At 50.3% G+C, this 20,404-nt stretch overlaps 1 protein-coding gene across 4 annotated transcripts in view; it reads left to right on the top strand.

Moving 5' to 3' along the window:
* Positions 1 to 20,404, top strand: part of GOLGA3 (golgin A3) — a 41,632-nt gene that overhangs the window by 13,321 nt on the left and 7,907 nt on the right. For all 4 annotated transcript variants that reach the window (XM_041729474.1, XM_041729476.1, XM_041729475.1 and 1 more), the window contains 14 exons: positions 1,294 to 1,952; positions 2,342 to 2,453; positions 4,116 to 4,422; positions 6,795 to 6,997; positions 9,725 to 9,862; positions 11,170 to 11,331; positions 11,654 to 12,022; positions 13,283 to 13,360; positions 14,116 to 14,379; positions 14,770 to 14,864; positions 15,755 to 15,971; positions 18,216 to 18,359; positions 18,866 to 19,063; positions 19,860 to 19,976. In XM_041729474.1, the coding sequence (XP_041585408.1) occupies positions 1,294 to 1,952; positions 2,342 to 2,453; positions 4,116 to 4,422; positions 6,795 to 6,997; positions 9,725 to 9,862; positions 11,170 to 11,331; positions 11,654 to 12,022; positions 13,283 to 13,360; positions 14,116 to 14,379; positions 14,770 to 14,864; positions 15,755 to 15,971; positions 18,216 to 18,359; positions 18,866 to 19,063; positions 19,860 to 19,976 (3,063 nt within the window). The remainder of the gene's footprint in view (positions 1 to 1,293; positions 1,953 to 2,341; positions 2,454 to 4,115; positions 4,423 to 6,794; positions 6,998 to 9,724; positions 9,863 to 11,169; positions 11,332 to 11,653; positions 12,023 to 13,282; positions 13,361 to 14,115; positions 14,380 to 14,769; positions 14,865 to 15,754; positions 15,972 to 18,215; positions 18,360 to 18,865; positions 19,064 to 19,859; positions 19,977 to 20,404) is intronic.

The raw sequence follows: 20,404 nt of genomic DNA, 5'->3' as shown, positions 1-20,404 counted from the left end.
GTATAAGGTAGTATAAAAAGTATTTTATTTTATTTTATTTATTTTATTTTTTTAAGATTTTATTTGTTTATTCATGAGAGAGAGAGAGAGAGAGAGAGAGAGGCAGAGACACAGGCAGAGGGAGAAGCAGGCTCCATGCAGGGAGCCTGATGTGGGACTCAATCTCAGGTCTCTAGGATTAGGCCCTGGGCCGAAGGCGGCGCTAAACAGCTGAGCCACCAGGGCTACCCTAAAAAGTATTTTAAAATGTGTTTTTTAAATATTTAAAATCTACCCCATTTGAAATGTGCTGAATGCCAGTGAGAAGTGGGAGCGAGCCCCTTTGTGGATGGCTAGTTGGCTGCCTCATGTTGCTTTCTCTATCACCACTTGCACTCTGAGTTGTATAGCTCCTCTAGTGTCTGCAAACCCACCTGTACTTTTTTTTTAATTTTTTTTAAGGTTTTATTTATTTATTCATGAGAGACACAGAGAGAGGCAGAGATGTAGGCAGAGGGAGAAACAGGCTCCTCACAAGGAACCCAATGCGGGACTCGATCCCGGATCCTGGGATCATGCCCCAAGCCGAAGGCTGATGTCCAACCGCTGAGCCACCCAGGCATCCCCCCCGACCTGTACTTTGACGGATTTCTGGGCTGCATTCTGTGTCTTCCACCTGTCTTGTCCTTTTCACTTTTCAATGAGTCTAAGTACTGTGGCTTTATGGTCTATGCTGGTATCTGCACCAGCCAGTCTGTCCATTGCCCTGCACCCTGACCCTTTTCCAGCTATTTTTACGTATCTATTCTTCCCATCGCATCTAGTATCATTTTGAGAGTTTCCCTAGTTTCCCTTTCCCCACTTTGTCCCCTTACTTGTTATGATTGCACTGGCTTTATGGAAAAAGCATAGGATTGGCTGTTTCTCCAAAAGTCATTTTGAAAAGGCAACGAGGGGGCGCCTCTAAGCGTCTGACTCCTGGTTTCCGCTCAGATTGTGATCTTAGGATCATGAAATTGATGAGCCCCATGTCAGGCTCCATGCTGGGTGTGAAGCCAACTTAAAGAAATAAAACTACTTGAACGTTTTCAAGTGTGATGAGAAGAGTGAATATAGGAGGATTGCTGGGAAAACCTTGTAAGAGTAGGGTCATGAGGAGGAACGTGCTCTAGTAGAAGCATTAGGACGTTGCTGAGGCACAGTGGTGAAAGACGTGAGCTTGGACCCGTGGCATGGGGCAGCTTCTCTGCCATTCTGGGTGGCAGTGTTTGAATGCTATGTGTCACTTTCAGCGTCATTTCTGTGCTTTCTCAGTCCAGTCAGCCTGCAGCTAGAATGAGATTGTCCAGCACACTTGACCCCGAACTCATGCTGAACCCAGAAGCCCTGCCCCGGGCCAGTGCTGTGGCTCTGACAAAGGAATATTCCTTCCTGCGCACCAGTGTCCCTCGAGGCCCGAAGGTGGGCAGCCTAGGGCTCCTGACACACCCTAAGGGGAAAAAAAGTTCCAAATCAAGCAAAATTCGGTCTCTGGCTGATTATAAAACTGAAGACGTCAGTGCTGGGAGTTCTGGTGGAGACGCTGCAACTGTGGACTCTGCCAGGGTCTCCCTGAAGCAGAACCGAAGCAGCGTGGTGTCAGTGGTGTCTGAGCTGAGCCTGGGTCCTGAGGCTGATGACCAGCTGGAAAATGTGTCCCTGATGGGCGACAACATGTCTGAGGCCGATGGGAATGAGAGTGACAGCTCCTCCCACAGCAGTGTCTCTGCCCGCGGGACGTGCGGGCTTCTGATGAACACCGTGGGCACTCAAGAAGCCTCCTATGTGGTCAATGGCCAAGAGATTGCCGCTGGTGCCCTGGGCCAGTTCCCCTCCATCACGGATGTCCTCCAGGCTGCCGCCGCTGAGCACCAAGACCGGGGGCAGGAGGTCAACGGGGAGACGCGGAGCCGGACAGACAGCATGTGCAGCAGGTGGGTGCTGTCTGCTAGCTGCCCCCTGTCCTCTCCTGATGATGGGCTTGGTCTTTAACTGTTCACTGACACACAAGTGCTGCTTCATAAGAAATGGGCGATCAGTACCCATTTCCATTGTCGGGATGTGCTGTTTTCCAGTGTTTGTGTAGACCTGCCTCTAAAACCTCACCAGTGCTTCCTGGGACTGGCGTTCCAGTGGCATGGGGGTGTTTATTGGAAGGATTTGTCAGAGCATTAGGGCTCCACTTAAATCTTTTATTCATTTAAAACCATGTGGGGTAGAGGAGCAGTGCTGGGAGGGACCTGGAGACACTGGACAGGCGAGGAGGGGGGTGGTATGCATCCCGAGACGTCAGGTGCCTCATGCTCTGTCCCTCTTCCCCCAGCATATCCCTGGAGAGCTCTGCTGCCGAGACCCACGATGCCATGCTACAGGCCCTTAAAGACAAGATGAGGCTTGAAGGCCAAGTGGAGGCACTATCCGCAGAGGCTAGTCAGGTACCAGAGGCTCTTGGGCTGGCTGGCAGGGCCGTGCCTGTAAAAGGGGGGTGGGCGCCTCTTGGTTGTGTGCAGTTAGTTGTGCACAGGTCTGGGAGCAGCAGCCATGGTGTCTGTGTCCTCTCCCTTTGTGTGTCATGTCAGCCTCACTAAGATGTGCGCTCATATCCCGTCTGACCATGCATGGCTCAGTTTCCCCCTGTATCTGTGGTCCTAGCTCTGCTGATAGATGCCTAATAGCCCTTTTGGTGAATTTCACTTTTCTGGAGTGGTAAAATTGAGAATTGTTGTTTTTGTCCCTTTAATACATTTTGCCTTGGCTTATGCTTTTCCTGATGTGAATTTTGCTGTATCTGTTTAACATATCCCTGAAAACCATTTCCATCCCTTAATTTTCAGTTTTCTTCTTGATAATCAGGGTAGATCTGTTCAGTTGAATCCAACTCTCTCCATTTGGTGTAGAGAGCAGGGGACACGTACAGGCACAGGATGGTGTGGTAGCGCGGGTGCTCACATACCGGGCGCAGCAGTGCGGCTCACAGTGGCAGTAGCTTGCTCGGCCAGGCATGCCCCTCGTGCCTGATGTGGTTTTTGCATGATGTGGTCCTGGGACACAGGCTGACCTTCTGTGTGCATAAATGTGTCCACGGAGGAGGTGGTTACTGAGAATTCAAGGTGAATTTTGGAAGTCTATGATTTTCTCACTGTTCCTCTTTAGAATGTCACCTCATCAGACACATTTTTGCTTTATCTGCACATTCAACCCCATGAAAGATGTGGGAAACTGCCTGCTTTTATCTTCCTTTACCTTTTCCTCCTAGGAAGCTGATTTACTCTTGAGTTGTGTGAATTGTGACGGGTGTGAGCCATTCTGTTCTCTCTGTAAAAACCCAAGTTATACTTATCGCAAAATCTCATTTCATATGCTCAGTTAACTCGATTTGTTTGGGTATTTGCTCTTCTGTTTGTTGAATTTGACATTGGTCTTCACAGTGTTGATTTGCTTCTCACGTGTGTTGATGTGCATCTGTCTTCCCATCTTTGTGTTTTGGAATTCCTGTCCACACTCCTGATAGACTCGTTTTTGCCAAGGAGGGAAGTGCTGATGGCAGAAGGGGTAGGTGTCCTTCCCCTGTCATCTCTTGGATGTTCTCTGCTGCCATGCGGCCTAGGGCTTGTTGAGGCCCCAGCTCCCCTCTCACTCTCTGCTCTATCGTACAGACTGCATCCCTGTGGTGCCGTGAGTGCCCTGGCTGGAGCCCCTCAAAGCCTTCTGGTGTAGGAGGAGGTCACCTTTCCCTGTAGGCATATTGTGGGGTTTCCTCAGCACTCCTGGTGCTTGTTCTTTGTGTGTGTGCACACGTGCACACTGATGCACTTGATTTTTGAACAAATATTTTTCCAACTTTATGGTGGAGCGGATGCTTGCACAGCTCGGGTGCTACTGTGCAGAAGGTAGGCAGACTCTGTGGTCACTGCTCCTGCCCCTTTGGCTGTTTGGACAACCTGCCTTCTTTTGGGGGAACTGTCAGCAGCTGAAAGCTTAGGAAACATGGTGCTTTCCCCTTTATGTCTCACTTGTTCGTTCTGTGGCCCTCTTAATGCACAGGGTGAAAGTGACTCATTTTCTGAAAGCCAATTTCTGATTGGGGATGTTTCCAGGCACTTAAAGAGAAGGCAGAGCTACAGGCGCAGCTCGCCGCTCTGAATACGAGGCTGCAGGCGCAGGTGGAACACAGCCACAACAGCCAGCAGAAGCAGGACTCGCTCAGTTCAGAGGTGGACACCTTGAAGCAGTCTTGCTGGGACCTGGAACGAGCAATGAATGACCTGCAGAACATGCTAGAAGCCAAGAATGCCAGTCTGGCATCGTCCAACAGCGATCTACAGGTGGCAGAAGAGCAGTACCAAAGACTCATGGCCAAAGTAGAAGAGATGCAGAGAAACATCCTCAGTAAGGACAACACAGGTGAGCTGTCCCCAGCCATTGCATTTCTGTTCATTAATCTTGCAAAGGTTTCCAGCAAGCTGTGGCCCAGTTCGGGGTTGGGGTTCATCTCATCTGCTCTGGGTCCTGACCTGTTGTTATATTAATATGCTGGGAGAGGTTGTATTCCCTGCCAGTTTTATATACAAGTTGTCCGCTTCTCTAAATTAAGTAATGTTTTTGGTTGAGTGTGTGGAATTCTGTGTGTTTTTGCACATGCAACAAAGGAGAATGGCTTAGGTCTTAGAAATGGACTTTGGACCCTTGATCATTGGTGGTAATGTTTCCACTTTCTCTGCCTTCCAAATCTGTTGTTGTTCTGGACTAAAGCTGCCTGCTGATTCCTCAGAATTGCAGTTTCTATTTAAAATACTTTTAGTTATTTATGTATTTAGATTTACTTATTAATTTGGTTGAGAAAGAAAGTGTGCATGCAAGCAGGGGGAGGGGCAGAGGAAGAAGCAGACTGAGCCAGGAGCCTGATGTGGGGCTCGACCCTAGGACCCTGAGATCATGACCTGAATCAAAGGCAGATATTTCACTGATTGAGCTCCCCAGGCACCTTCTATTTAAAATATTTGAAAGCAACACTTGTTGTAAATTAGTAAACCTTTTTTTTTTTTCTTACCTTAAGATATATATTTTTTTCCTGTAGCTGGATCCCTGTGGGCATCACCTATGGAGTAGTAATGTCAGGGCAATTTGGTGGCAGGCTGTGCATAGACAATCCTTGTGGCACATTCTTCACGCTGTCTTCTCATCTTGGGGCACATACTGCACACTCTGCCAGGCGCTCAAAGGACTGCTGCCTGCTCACGACATCTGTGTGCTGGATGACAGGAGGAAGATGGGCAGGAGCGTGGGGCAGGGAGATTGAAGGTTGGCCCAGGGCTCAGATCGTCCAGTGCAGGCCGGGTAGATGAGGCCCCCTCGCAGAACAGTAAGGACGGCAGAGGTCATGGCTCTGTAGGACCGCACAAGGCTGTGAGATAGGTTTCAGATGTGATGACATAGAAGAAAAAGTGACAAACCACTGTCACAGATACTTTAGCTAGAAAGAAGAAAGCACTCTGCCAAGAAACACAACTGTAGACTTTTGTCTTTGAGCATTTCATAGTATCCTTAAGAAAATTATAAAATACAAAACGTTCTGAGCACTAAAATAATTTTTAAGCCTGGGTTGGAAGGCCTGACCTGACCAGAGCTCGTTTGGCTGGAGAGCTGCCCGACACTCACATGTGGCTGCAGTGCGGTGTGAAGGCCTGCACTCGGAGCTGAGGGCATGTGTGCTGCGGTCTGGACTGGGGACGCCACCACTCTGAGCTCTGAAACACATGTGGCCCCAAGAATTTCTGATAAGGGATTGGGGATCCTCTTAAACTATCATCTTTGTTTGTTTGTTAATTTTTAGAAATGGTCTTTAGAATGGTAAGCGTTTTCTTTCTTTTCTTTCTTTCTTTCTTTCTTTCTTTCTTTCTTTCTTTCTTTCTTTCTTTCTTTCTTTCAAGCATTTCTTAAATGTTGAGTATAATTTTAATTTTAGAATGTTTGGCAATTTTAGTTTGTACTGTGATCTGGGTTGCTGTGACTTCCCGCCTCCTCCTTTCCTCCCCTCTGCCCTCATCAGTGTTAAGAGTTGACCATATCTGCACAACAGAGTGTTTTCTTGGAATTAGCAGCATGAGACCATTCAGGCCATCTGAGGACCAAAGCCGTAGCACCCCCAGTGGCTTTGTGGGCATACAGTTGATCCCAGGATCTGTGGATACCTAACCGTGAACTCTCTGGCTCACTCAAACTTGTCTGTAACCCCAAAGCCGTACTACACTCAGTCACTTGCCCGCAGGTGCACTCTGTGCAAGGTGGGCATGCACCCAGCATACTCCTTCCCGCTGAGCAGGTGCCCTCCACGGGTTTAGTGTCACCCCCTTGCATCTTTATGCTTTTTAGGTAGTTATGCTGTTTAAAATGAGCTTCTAACACTGTTTTGTGCTCTTAGTGCAAGAATTCTATAGTGTGTCTTATGAAAGAAGTACGTGTGTTGGGTGAGCTTCGTTCAGGTCTGAGTTATGGGGCTGTTGGCTATGAGTTCAATGATGATGAATCAATAGCATAGATTAAATAAGATGCCTTTATACATAAAGTCACATGATATGAGGCTTGGATTGATGAGTTGACCCCTGTATTTCCCCCAGGAGCCGTGGTTCAGTGCCTGCCTTTGCTGTGTGAATGAGAGGTGGCTTTGTTTCTCGCTCTCTGCTGAGAGACTGACTCTGCTTGACGTGTGCTTGCAGAGCCCCAGGCTCTCCTCGGTGCAGCAGGTGCTCTGAGCCACTCTACTTGATTGCTTTCAGTGCATGACTTGCGGCAACAGATGACAGCCCTACAGAACCAGCTACAGCAGGTGCAACTGGAACGAACGACCCTGAGCAGCAAGCTGAAGGCGTCCCAAGCTGAGATCTCATCTCTGCAGCATGTCAGGCAGTGGTACCAGCAGCAGCTTGCCCTGGCCCAGGAGGCCCGGGTCAGACTGCAGGGTGAGATGGCCCACATCCAGGTATGGCCCTGGTGTGTCTCCTGTAGAGCAGATGCCTGTTTCCTAAATTTAAAAGTCTCTATGTTTTTAGATTTTACGGATACGGTTTTAAAAAACCTATTGACCACTCATCAAGCTGACACCCCATCCTACAGAGCAGCCACCTTCCACAGCCTTCTGACATGAGTCTTTGAGCTTCTGCTTGCACCTTTTTAATTCTCAAATCCCCTCTCTGGAGCTCTTGTGCCTATAGCTGTGACAAGCCCCCCCTGGGGGGGTGTTGATCACTGTTGGAACCCAGCTCTCAGACCCACGTCTGCCTGGGTCTCAGGACTTTCACACTGGCTCCCAAGCCCCGATCATTGTCTTCCTGGGTCGTTTCTGATAGGCCGGGACCAGTTTCCGCTTCCTGGTTGGAGCTTTGCTCCACCTGCTTGGTCAGCACGGCTTTCCCACATGAACACCCTTGTTTCTCTGCATTTTGTTGGGGGTGCAGGCATGTCAGCCTCTGATCCTCACAAGTAGCTGGGGAGCTTGTGTCTGTCCAGGCCCATGGGTAACACCTGCGCTTCTCCCTGAGGCCTCTCCCTCTGGACCTGCTGTGCTCCAGGGGTGCTCGGGATAGTAGGCAAGGAGCTAAAGTGCACTTTGCTCAACATCTTGATGCTTTGGACTAATTAGATCAAGAGGGTGCCGAATGGTGCCTCGGTCAGTCTCTTCTCTTCCTTTTTGAATTTAGTTATGCGTGTTTTGTTTTCTCTTCCTTTCTTTTTTTTGTCCAGATAAAAATATTATAAGTTATTTAAAACTTTATTTCTTGGGCAGCCTGGGTGGCTCAGCAGTTTAGCGCCGCCTTCAGCCCAGGGCCTGATCCTGGAGACCCGGGGTCGAGTCCTGCATCGGGCTCCCTGCATGGAGCCTGCTTCTCCCTCTGCCTGTATCTCTGCCTCTCTCTCTCTCTTTCTGTGTCTCTCATGAATAAATAAACAAAATCTTTAAAAAAAAAACTAACTTCTTTCCTTCCTTCCTTCCTTCCTTCCTTCCTTCCTTCCTTCCTTCCTTCCCTCCCTCCCTCCCTCCCTCCCTCCCTCCTTCCCTTCCTTCCCTCCCTTCCTTTCCTCCCTTCCTTCCTTCCCAGACTTTACTTATTTATTCATGAGAGACACAGAGAGAGAGAGAGAGGCAGAGATACAGGCAGAGGGAGAAGAAGGCTCCATGCAGGGAGCCCGACGCAGAACTCGATCCCAGGGTCTCCAGGATCAGGCCCTGGGCTGAAGGCGGTGCTAAACTGCTGAGCCACCGGCTGCCCTCTTTATTTTTTTTTCATGAGAGACACAGACTGAGAGGGAGAAGCAGAGACACAGGAAGAAGCAGGCCCCTCGCAGGGAGCCCGATGTGGGACCCGATCCTGGATACCGGGATCAGGACCTGAGCTGAAGGCAGGCGCCCAACAGCTGAGCCACCCAGGGGTCCCTAAAACTTTATTTCTTACATAGAAGATGTAAAATATTAACTCCACCGAAAGCTCTTTTTAAGAAATAAAAAAAAAAAAATCTTAAAGTGTACAAATACACAAAGTAGAGATACTGTTAAATTTCTGTTACATATGTTTTAAGCCAAAGGACCATACAGATAAACATTTATCCTTACAGCATACTTAAAAATTGCTGTGCAAGTTAATGAAAGCTTAAAGCAACAGTGCATTTATACAAGGCATAAAATATTTAAAGAAGCTGCATTTATGTGTCTTGACATAAGATAGAAGTGGAGGAAAGGCACCAGGCAGTGGAATCTGAGAGCCATAACTGCTTTTCTCAGATACCTCTGGATCCCAGAATCAGCATTCCTGAATAGAGTATGAAGACACTTCCTCATTTCCTGGTAACTCATTCAGGAGGCAGGACAGAGTAGGGTGGTCTTTTTTTCTTCCATTGCCTTAGAACACAATCCCTGCAAATGGGGCTTTCTCCTGCTCTGGGTAGCCTTTTTTTTTTTTTTTTTTTTTTTTCCCCTCTGGGTAGCTTCTATGTAGACTACAAAGTTCACAGCTTCTGGTCACATATGGCAACTCACAAGTCAAGAAGTGTTCACATTAGATCTGGAAATGATGTGCAGGAAAGTCCAGTCACAGACCCATCTGCCCTCAGGCTTCTTTTTCCTGAGCCTCCTCTTGGGGCTGGTGTGGTATGTAAGGAACAGTGGGGTCAGAGGAGGCCTGTCTGTGATGGCTGAGGTCTGACCCTGGGCTGGATTGCTTCCTGGGAATGGCCGGGGTCAGTCTGGTGAGTATCTCAGTCACACACTGAGAGGGCCAGGAAATAAGATGTATTAGGTCATCTTGAGGGCAGATTACAGCCCCTGCTGTCCCAGAAGCAGACAGAAGCCTCTTTACCGGAAGAGGCTCCTCACCTTTGAGAGCTCACATGTATACCTTCGATGGGAACTTTTGTGTAGCTCTTGCTACAAAATGCTTAGTCTTGGGAGGGATGGACCATTGATCTCTGGGCTGCCAGCCTGTCCCTCTCAGGCACACATGGCCCAGGTGGCCCAGGTATCAGGGTGGGTGACAGGAAGGTGGGCGACAGGAGGGTGGGCAGTGTGCCCTGTGTGGCAGGGTCCTGGGGAGCAGCTTCCCTAGGGGGCCATCGCTGGGTAGGGACCCTCACCCTCATGGCCTCAGGGGTAGGCGGATCTGCACTTGCATGTGAAACCTGGCCACATTCTACCTTGTGGAACTTTTCTCTGAAGGTTGGACAGATGACCCAGGCAGGCCTCCTGGAACACCTGAAACTTGAGAATGTGTCCCTGTCCCACCAACTGACGGAAACCCAGCACAGATCCATCAAGGAGAAGGAGCGCATTGCAGTCCAGCTCCAGGGCATTGAGGTGAGAGCTGCACTGTCCTGGGACTGCTGTGTGGTAGTGTCCTGGGCTTAGGGCTCTGTTTTGACACTGGTCAGGGTTAGGATAGTTTACAAACACATGTACGTAAACATTGGCATTCTCTGTATATATTCGAATGCCTCTTCAAATCTTTTGGACAAGTGGCAGTGATTTACAGTTGGGGATTCCAACCTGAGGTTCACTGGAAGCTCCTCTGTCTGATCTGAACTGCAGTTCTGACTTGTGTCCTGCTTATCTGAATGGGCCCAGGCACCTGCACTTGGCTAGGGTTGGGCAGGTGCCGACACAACACATCGGGAGGAGCAGTGCAGCATGTTGGATCTCTGAAAGCCTCACAGTAATCAGCATTTTCTTGTCTCTGTGCTCTCAGCTTGTGTCCATTTTAACCCCAGCAACGACATGCGAGAGTTAGGACGTGGCCAGCTACCTCTGCAGGTTATTTCCCGGGTACTGAGGCCCAGTGGCTTTGACCTGGTCTCCTTAGCCATGAGACCCATCCAATTTCTTACCCTCTCTGAGCCTTGTTCCCTTGCTTTATAAAATGAGGATAATAATACATACTCGACAGGCTTGTCGGGAATGGAGAAGGAATGGTGCACGGCATCTGGGCAGCATGTAGCCTGGTGGTTGTGTTCTGAGGAGGTGGTAAGTCGGTGTCCTGGGACTGTGGCTGCTCACCTGTCTCCAGCTTCTCTGCACACACCCGTGTTTCCTCATGATAAAAGGGTGACAGAAGAGCATGATGGCACAACAGACATCTTTAAGGGCTCCATACCAAAGAGCTAAAAAAAAACTTTGAGTTATAAACTAGCATTTTTCCCTGAGAAACACACCTAGGTGTTGGATCTTATGTACATAATAATCAGATTGTAAGGAATACTCTGCTTGTCTCACAGCCCTGCTCTGGTTTTACCAACTGAACAAGAACATTCCCAGTATCACATCCCCAACGCAAGGACACACTATATCCTGTCCTCACATTAGAGGCAGCTCTTCACTTTATCCCATTCCTTAAAATTGGATTGTCTGCTTGCTTCTCCCCTTGGCCAGGCCCAAGGATCAGCAGAGGGTACCATAGGCAGAGGAACAGGAAGTGTGGCCTGTCTTTGGCAGTGAGAGATCACCACCCTCAGGCTCCTGTGGCCCTTGTCTCCTCTGTTTGTGGGTTGAGGACCAGGACTATGATGTGGATCAGGGCCTCTCACCAGGGTGGCAGGCTTTTCCATTCAGTCTGCTGTGGTGGTGGTCAGATTATCCTGCTTTTTAAGAAAATTGTTTTCTGTGTTCAGGCCGACATGTTGGACCAGGAAGCTGCCTTTATGCAGATTCAAGAGGCAAAGACAATGGTGGAGCAGGACCTGCAGCGGAGGCTGGAGGAGTTTGAAGATGAGAAGGAACAGCTACAGAAGATGGCGGCCTTGGCTGTCTCCCTGGAGCAGCAGTTGGAGCAGGCAAGTACCCACTGTGGCCTCATGTAGACACCTTGGGGTCACACACGGCCCTCCTTGCGTGGCTGGCCCCACTGCATGTGCTCGTGCTGGGGTGTCTGTTGAAGTCATTATGGTGTCATATCACTCCAGCTGCTGTTGCGGAGCTGGCCAGGTGTTGACTTCTGCTTGTATCCTTCTACACCAGAGCTTCATGTGCAGAAGACTGCCTCCAAAGCGTCCATCCAAATGATCTCCAACCTGAACAGGGAGAAAAGTACACTCTTGGAGCAGTGTAGTGTTTTCATTCAAGGGCAGTTGCATTGAGTCTAGTTCTGTTTTCCAGGTGAATTTGACTTTGCAACAGAGAGACCAGCAGCTTGAGGTTTTACAACAAGAGCATCTGGACCTCCTGAGGCAGCTCACCTCGACACAGGAGACATTGCAGACCCGGGAGCAGTCCCTCGGCGACCTGCAAGTACATTACGACGAGCTGCGTGCACGGCTGGAGGAGCTGCAGGGGGAGGCTGCCTCCAGGGACGACACGATCCGCTTCCTGCAAAATGAGAAGATCGTCTTGGAGGTGGCTCTGCAAGCAGCCAGGAGTGGCAGAGAAGAGCTGGACAGAGGAGCAAAGCTCTTGGAAGAGGGCACCGAGGAGACATCACAAATTTTAGAGCAGTTGAGACAAGAGCTAGCTGTTAAGTCCAGCCAGGTAATGCATTTTGCTGTCATTCTGTGATGAGTGGAAATCATGAGGAAGGACCAGTGCTGATTGTTGGGTCCTTTCTTTGAACACCTTGTTTTATAAACATGGAAGAGCACTTCCAGGCCAGGGCCTAGGGCTTGGCTTGGCAGGGACCCACACCAGCAGACTGTGTGCTTCCTGCTAGTTGCTGGGTGTGTAGATGCTGAGGGCTGGGAAACCGAGTCATGTTTGGCGCATTGAAAGTCATCTACCAAGGGACACCTGGGTGACTCAGTTGAGCGACCAACTCTTGATTTTGGCTCAAGTTATGATCTCAGGGTCATGGGATAGTGCCCCGCGTCGAACCCTATGTCAGGCTTTACTCCTCGTAAAGAGTCTGCTTGTCGTTGTCCCTCCCCACCCCCGCCCTGTGACACTAGACTGCGCACGTGTGTGCACTCACGCTCTCTGTCAAAATCTTAAATAAATCTTTAAAAAACAAAGAAAATAGTCTACTAAGAAACCCCAGTTTCTGTCCACAGAGGACGTGGCGCTCAAATGTGGGAAAAGTTATGTGGAACTTTTTTTTTTTGCTGTGTGCCTGCAGTGGGGCCTGCTGGACATGTAGCAAGATGGTGGTGTGCCCATGGGTAAGGGCAGGAGATAGCAGAGTGTCCAGGCATGTACGAACGTGAGCTAGCATACACTCTTGGGAGCTGTTACGCTAACAGCGTGACATGACCCGATGTAGGCAAACGTTAACAAACAGGATGGAGGCAGTGAAGTTAGTGTCAAGGAATCATTTGCCTCTAGATCTCCCTCCCTGAGCATCAAGGACAAGGAAATCAACAGCAGATTTTTCTCTGGGAATTAAAGTACAGGGAGCCTGTGTTTCCTTTGCAAACACTGCCCTGGGGCCAGTTGCTTCTCAGGACACAAAGGAAAGTCTTGAAGCAGTGGGGGTGTCATTTAGGGGGATTGCAGGGACCACCTGAATGAAGCTGAATTTGGTCTTCCTCTTGACTCAGTAAGAGGGACACCCACTGACCCCTGAAAAACGCTGAGACATGGGGTTTGGGGCACTCTTTCCCACTGGAGTCTTGCCTGTGTTGTGGAGTCTCTGGTATCTACGCTGTGGCTGAGACGATGACCCTAAAAATAGAGAGGCAGCAGTGGTGGCCGGCCTCCATGTCTTTACAAGCCTGAAGGTGGTTCTGACTCAGGGTCAGCCCCAGCCTGGGCACAAGCTGCCTCAGTGTAGTGTCTGTGCTTGTCTGTCCTTTGTAGGTGGAGCACTTGCAGCAAGAGGCCGCCACTCTGAAAAAGCAGATACAGAAAATAAAGGAACAGTTTCTTCAACAAAAGGTAAAAAAAAAAAAAAAAAAAAAAATGTTTTCTTTCTGTGCGGCAAGTGTGAAAAAAAAAATCCTGTGTAGTTTAATAATTTCTCTAGAACAAAACTGGTCAAGAGGGAAGCAACATTTAGACCCCATCAGTGTTTTTTTAAAGGTGCTGATCTCAGCTCTGCTCTCATCACCCCACCACCCCCGTTTTAAGGTCTCAAGTGAGGATGCAGTTTCAGAGTAGGGTTGGCATCTGTGTTGTGGATCCTGCCCATTTGTCATGTCAGAGAGTGTGTGCCGGGCTACTATACAGACTGACTTCTGTTCATGTATCTTTGAAAAATTATACCCTGATCTGGTGTTGAGGTGAGTTCTGGTTCATGCAGAGGGCAGGGTGCACATTTTATGTTAGAGAAACTGGTGCTGGCTGTTGGAGGGAATGAACACAAAGTGGCCAGTGCCATGGTTTTGAGGAAGCTTGACCTGAGGGAGAGTTAGAAGTGGTGCTGGATTTTGTTGCTGGGATACCAGTGGGGGGGGACCCAGCAGCAGCCGGCAGTGCACCTGCCAGGGAAGGGGAGGCCGCCAGGTGATACAGTGTGCATCACCCAGACTTGCCAAGTGCCTCCATTGATGGTATCCTGGACTTGGTGAAATAGGTTATCTGTAGTCCAAAATCCATTAGGCCACGGATAAGTGGCAAGCACTTTTGTTGAAGCCACTGAGCTTCTGGGAGCCTGCACTCCTGTTGGCTACAGCTTGTGTATTGTTGGCCAGGTGATGGTGGAGGCCTATCGGCGGGATGCCACCTCCAAAGACCAGCTCATTGGTGAGCTGAAGGCCACGAAGAAGAGGCTTGACTCCGAGCTGAAGGAGCTGAGGCAAGAGTTAATTAAACTTCAAGGGGAGAAGAAGTCCACGGAGGTGGAACATGTGCGCTTGCAGAAAGAGGTGTCCCACATCCGTCAGCAGATGGTGGACCTGGAAGGCCACCTCCAGGTGGTACAGAGGGAGCGCAACGAGATGGAGACACAATTACAGGTCTGAGATGTGTTTGACTGAGATTTGGCCAAGTGTGCCTAGGGGTTTATTGTGCTGAGGGCGGGGAGGACAGCCTAGAACAAGTTCGTCTCTGGAAGTGGCATGAGACTGGGGCCGTCAGCTGTTCACCCAGCGGGTGCTGGGAAGGGCCCAGGGTGTCCCTCAGGGATGGTGGGCGCAGCTGCAGCCAGAGCCTTTCCCGGGTGTCTCTACAGCACTTGGGGCCTCTAAAGTGATGGCTTGTCCAGAGGGCAGACATCTCTGTCAGGGTCATCTCCAGAGCCGTTGTGCTCAAGGGTGACCCTGAAACGGCACCGTTTAGCCACAGTCCTGAGGATCAGGCTGTGGAGGGAGGGCTTTGCTGTCCTCACTTTATCTTCCCTTCTGAAGTCTTTGCAGTTTGATAAAGAGCAGGTGGTTGCTCTTACGGAGGCCAACGAGGTGCTCAAGAAGCAGATTGAGGAGCTACAGCAGGAAGCCACCAAGTAAGCGGACCTTGAGGTGTGTGCGGGTGGGAGGGGTGGGTGTGGGTGGCCTCGAGCTCTGTTGGGGATGTGCAGCAGCAGAGGGCCAGGGGTACCCTGAATACCATCTGGGGAGTAGGAACACAGGATCTACTTATGGGAGGCTAAGGAAGTCTGCTTCCAAAGTCAAGGCTGGGGGATCCCCGGGTGGCGCAGCGGTTTGGCACCGGCCTTTGGCCCAGGGCGTGATCCTGGAGACCCGGGATCGAATCCCACGTCGGGCTCCTGGGGCATGGAGCCTGCTTCTCCCTCTGCCTGTGTCTCTGTGCCCCCCCCCCCTCTCTCTGTGACTATCATAAATAAATTAAAAAAAAAAATTAAAAAAAATTCAAAGTCAAGGCTGGGAGTGGATCCCGTCGAGGTTTGCTGGCTGCCGTGTGTGTGTGTGTGTGTGTGTGTGTGTGTGTGTGTGTGTACACGCACGTGAGTGCATTGCCACATTCTCCCCCAAGCAGAGCTGATATGCCAGGTAGCCTTTTGGGGCCTTGAACCTTCACAGTGGATCTTGTGTCCTGCACTTCTTTGCTTTCATCAGCTGAAGATTACTTGTGAGCTGAGTTGTTGAGATTATTACTGCTGTTCAAGAAGAGTGCTAGAAGCATTTGGAGGGATATCTCTGCACGAGATCCTTTAAGCAGCTCTGAGAAGGGAGCAGGGCAGAAGTAGGCTCAGTACCGGGCTCTATGGGGGCAGCCGACGCCGACCCCATCTGGGCGATTGGACCTGGAAGGTGCAGCAGCTCCCCAGGGCAGAGCTGGGGGTGGGCAAGGAAGGCCCTTCCTCAGTGCTGATGCTGGGGCGTCTTGTTGGAAGTGAGTTCAGACTCCTCTGTCTTGCCTGCCACACCCTAGGGCCATCACAGAGCAGAAGCAGAGGATGAAGCGGCTGGGCTCAGACCTGAGCAGTGCTCAGAAGGAGATGAAGACCAAGCATAAGGCTTATGAGAACGCTGTGGGCATTCTTAGCCGCCGCCTGCAGGAGGCCCTCGCAGCCAAGGAGTCGGCAGAGTCAGAGCTGAGCCAGCTGAGAGCCCAGGTGGCTGGCGGTGGCAGCAACGTCCTCCTGCACGTGGGTAACCTGTCTGTTCCTGGCCAGGCTGCCTGTTGTGTAGACTCAGTAATGGGGACTCTATGTGTGACAGATGTTCGCTCTCTGGAGACCTGGGGCAGGACTGGGTAGGCAGCATTTCTGTAAAGTATTGTGTGCTAGTGCCAGGGACTTGAATGCTGCAGACACTCTCGATGAACCCCTGCACACCTGCGCAGGGCACAGTGCAGCCTCCTCCCTTAGCCCCCCTGCCCATTCCTGGCCTTCTCCATATCCCCTCAGCGTCTGAGGAGGGATTTCCTGAGTCGATAAAGTGTTCTGAGCAGCCTGAGTGCCTATGTTGGGAGTTCCAGGGGGGTATTTGGAGAGTCCAGAAAAGCTCTTTGAAGTGGTCTTGAATAGATAGGAGGCATTAGAGTACGTGGGGTGCATCTCCGCAGGCGAATGCTCCTTGTAGGCCATGCATGAAGCCTTATGCTGTGCAGCTAGGGGCCACGGTGGGCCAGGTGGGGTCCTGGCGCAAGGTGGACGTGCGTGCAGGTGGGCCAGGGTTGAGGCTTCAAGCAGGGACTGGCATGGGATGGAATGAGGTCTCACTCTTCTATGGTGGGACATTGAGAGGCAGTGGTTGAGCACAGCTGGGGCCAGGGGAGGCTGGGGCGGGGAGACCACATGGGCTTTCCTGCAGTAGCTGAGAGTTGATAGGACCATGTGAAGACTGCAGTGTGGCCAACGGGACAGGTCCCTGACAGCATGTGGTCACTGAGGAGGGAAAGCTGTGAGCTGGTGGGCAGGCCGGGGCCAGCAGAGGGGGCAGCGCTATGTGTCCAGGTTGGAGGTGGTTATAGGTGGTTCTGCTGACAGGAGCCGATTGGGGAAGGTCGGTGTGGGCCGGAGCGGAACGAAGATGACTGCAAACCCTGAGACTAGAACAGGCACTGCTCTTCTTGCTGTTACATCATGAGGCAGAAGCCTTTTGGTCTGGACTCTTTAGGATAAATGGGCAGATGTCATCCTGGAGGAGGATGGAGGATGGGGCCAGCAGGGCGGGGGCTCTGGGCTTTCGGGGCATCTTTAGTTCCATAGTGAAGGCTGTCAAAACTCCCTGAGTGTCCTGGTGTCACTGAGTTGGAAGCTGTCCTGGGTGTCCCATACCTGCAGGCTTGGGCTAGTGTCAAGTTTTATCTGTTACATTATTTTGGTTTTTGTTTATTCCTATCTAATGTTTCACCTATATTCAGCGATTATGTTTCTTCTTAAATGAAGTTTGTTTTGATCTCTCCATGTAAGAATTTGAATGGGAAGCCATCATAGCATGTTGTTTCCTTACCAAATTAAGTAAATTAAATACTTTTTTTAGCTAATTATTTTATAAAATAGTGGGAGAGGGAAAATTTGTTAAGTTGCAACTCTCTTCATCCTAAAAATACTTCTCTGGTTGTTCGTAATTCTTTGGATTATACAGTATTGGGTAGGTTGTAAATGCTATGTGGATCCTGCTGTTCCCTACGTGGTAGCCTGGGGCCCAAAATCCTGGTTCTGGTTTGCTCTGTGCTTCACCACTTGTAAAATGGAGCCTGAGGCAGCTTACTTAACCGTCTTGATCCTCAGGAAAACAAGGTGAAAATGGAGTAGATAGTAGAACTTCTTTTTTTAGAATAGCTAAGTGAAGGGCAGCCTGGGTGGCTCAGTGGTTTAGCGTTGCCTTCAGCCCAGAGTCTGATCCTGGAGACCCGGGATCGAGTCCCACATCAGGCTCCCTGCTTGGAGCCTGCTTCTCCCTCTGCCTGTGTCTCTGCCTCTCCCTCTCTCTCTCTGTCTCTCTCATGAATAAATAAGTAAAAAATCTTAAAAAAAAAAAAAAAAGAGTAGCTACGTGAAGAAACACACGAAGTGATTGGAGTACTATCTGCACCACAGCGGCGAGCATGAGCATGAACATGCACATGTGATATTATACTGTATCTGGTGCAGCCTGTTGGCCAAAGTAGTAATTTGTCATTCTTATTTCTAAGTCTGAGTTTTTCTGTATTTTCAAAACATTTAACTGGAACAGTTACTTTGTGAGTTACTAAAGCATGCAGGCTAGGGTAGTTAGCCAGTCCTGTAGGGGAGGGAAGTACTGTAAGAAGCACATCGCCTGTTGAGTGGTCAGCAGGCTGATGTGGTGGACACGATGCAGCCCTGGAGGGAGGGAGGTGAGTGCTTGTCACTTGGCATATTGAAAGCCATGACATGAAATGTACCTATTGTCCTGGCTGTTAGGAGAGAATCCAGGCTCTGGAGGCAGAGCTGCAGGCTGTCAACCACAGTAAGACGATGCTGGAGAAGGAGCTGCAGGAGATCATCACACTGACCAGCCAGGAGCTGGAGGAACACCGGGAGAAGGTGCTGGAGCTGGAAGATGAGGTGGGCTGAGCTTTGTATTCACACAGTGGGCGGGCCTCTCTGCCCCCAGGTGGCTGTCAAGTGCAGAGAGAGGCAGAACCTGGGCTGTGGCTCACAGCTGCACGATGTTCCTGTGCACTGTCCGCTTGTCGGGGTCCTTGACACCCCCCTCAACTTCGAGGCTCCCCCGTGCTCTCTCCAGGTGCTGGATGTCAAAGTATTAGAGTTAAAACGCCCCTGGTCAGAATGCTCTAGTTGCACATAATGAGAAAACCTATTCTTGCAGAGAGGCTGTGGCTTCAGGTGATGCTACACGTGGCAGTTGGTGATGTCACTGGGGGCTCTCGACTGGGTCCCAGACTCCCCGGGAGAAAGCTGGTGGCTACAGGGATGGGGGCTGCGATCCCTCTGCTGCAGTTCTGGGGTGGTCTATTGTGGCTGCCTGCCTAGGGTTCCTTGTGTTTCTGGCATGGGGGAGGCCAGAACAGGTCATTATGTAAATTCACAGCAACTTTGATCTGTTTCAGCTTCAAGAATCCAGAGGCTTTAGGAGGAAGATAAAGCACCTTGAGGAGTTGAATAAGAAGTTGGCCCTTGAGTTAGAGCATGAAAGAGGGAAGCTTACAGGCCTGGGGCAGTCCAACGCGGCTCTGCGGGAACACAACAGCATCTTAGAAACAGCTTTAGCCAAGAGGGAGGCGGACCTGGTTCAGCTGAACCTCCAGGTATTCAAACCCCTTTCGTGGAAGATGGGGGTTTGCTATAGGACAGGTGGCTTTCAGTCTGGCTCATGTTGCCCCATGCAGTTGTCCCAACCACCTGCAGGGAGAGTGCTACCCCATCCCAGAGACAAGGAGGGTCCGGTGAAGTGTGAGGTCCACCTTGCAGCTCTGCCATGTGGAGGCACTGTGCTCTGTCCTCCTGCTCGCAGTGGTCCCGCTGTTCCTAAGGGGCTCTCTTCCCTATGTGATTCAGAGCTGGGATTCGAACCCTGGTGAGGCTTGTTCTCTAGACCCTGTTCTCAGCTCCTCAGGCTCTGCAACCTCCCTGAAGATCGGGGAGGAGGCCTGGTGCTTCAGGGCCATGTTCCAGGAGTAGTCAGCAGCCCAATCCACCCCCCACCTCAAATTATCCAGCCAGTAGAGAACTTATAAGCTTTTTGTTGGCCTTGATCCCCACCCCTGCCATACCTGGTGGGCTTCACAGCTGCATTTCCTGCCTCAGCATGGGAGTACTTGTGTTTATAAGCCTCGAGTACAGGCATATTCTGGGTTCCTTGCTCTGTGCTTGAACACGGCCATGTGAATTCACTGCGATCTCAGAAATCATGTTTTCTGGAAATAGAATTCTCTCTACTTCGCCAGCTTGTGCACCTGCTGGTGATGCATCATGAAGTTGTGTGCCACTGTGCTGCCAGGTTCCCCATGTGGCACTGGCAGAGTGGCCCTGCTTTCTCCTGGGGCTCCACAGACCTTGGAACTTTGAGCCTTTCCTCGCTTACACTGGGGCAATGTGCCATAGGTACAGGCAGTCTTGCAGCGGAAAGAGGAGGAGGACCGCCAGACGAAGCAGCTCGTCCACACCTTACAAGCTGCATTGGAGCGAGAAAAGGCAAAAGTGCACAGCCTCAAGGAACAGGTGTGTGCCTAACTTCCCTGTGGTTCTAAATTACAATTTCAGAGCCTGTGGGAATGCAATTTTTCAGTGTCTAAAAACTGAGTATGTGTACTCTTGACACCTCAGTTCCCTTTCAGGAATTTATTGTATGAATATTTTTGGTCATGTGTTCTAAAAGCAATGTTATCACAGCATTGGTGACAGTGGGCAGCCAGATGGGCATCCATAGAAGAGTGGACTTGGGGGCAGCTCTGGTGGCTCAGCGGTTTAGCGCCGCCTGCAGCCCAGGGTGTGATCCTGGAGACCCGGGATCAAGTCCCACATCGGGCTCCCTGCGTGGTGCCTTCTTCTCCCTTTGCCTATGTCTCTGCCTCTTTCTGTGTCTCTTGTGAATAAGTAAATAAAATCTTTAAAAAAAATTATTTTTAATTAAAAATTTTTCTGTGATG

Source organism: Vulpes lagopus, chromosome 14 (genome assembly GCF_018345385.1).
Source record: "Vulpes lagopus strain Blue_001 chromosome 14, ASM1834538v1, whole genome shotgun sequence".
Classification (NCBI taxonomy): domain Eukaryota; kingdom Metazoa; phylum Chordata; class Mammalia; order Carnivora; family Canidae; genus Vulpes; species Vulpes lagopus.
Note: the sequence above shows the minus strand (reverse complement) of the source record. Positions and strands in the feature narration are given on the sequence as shown.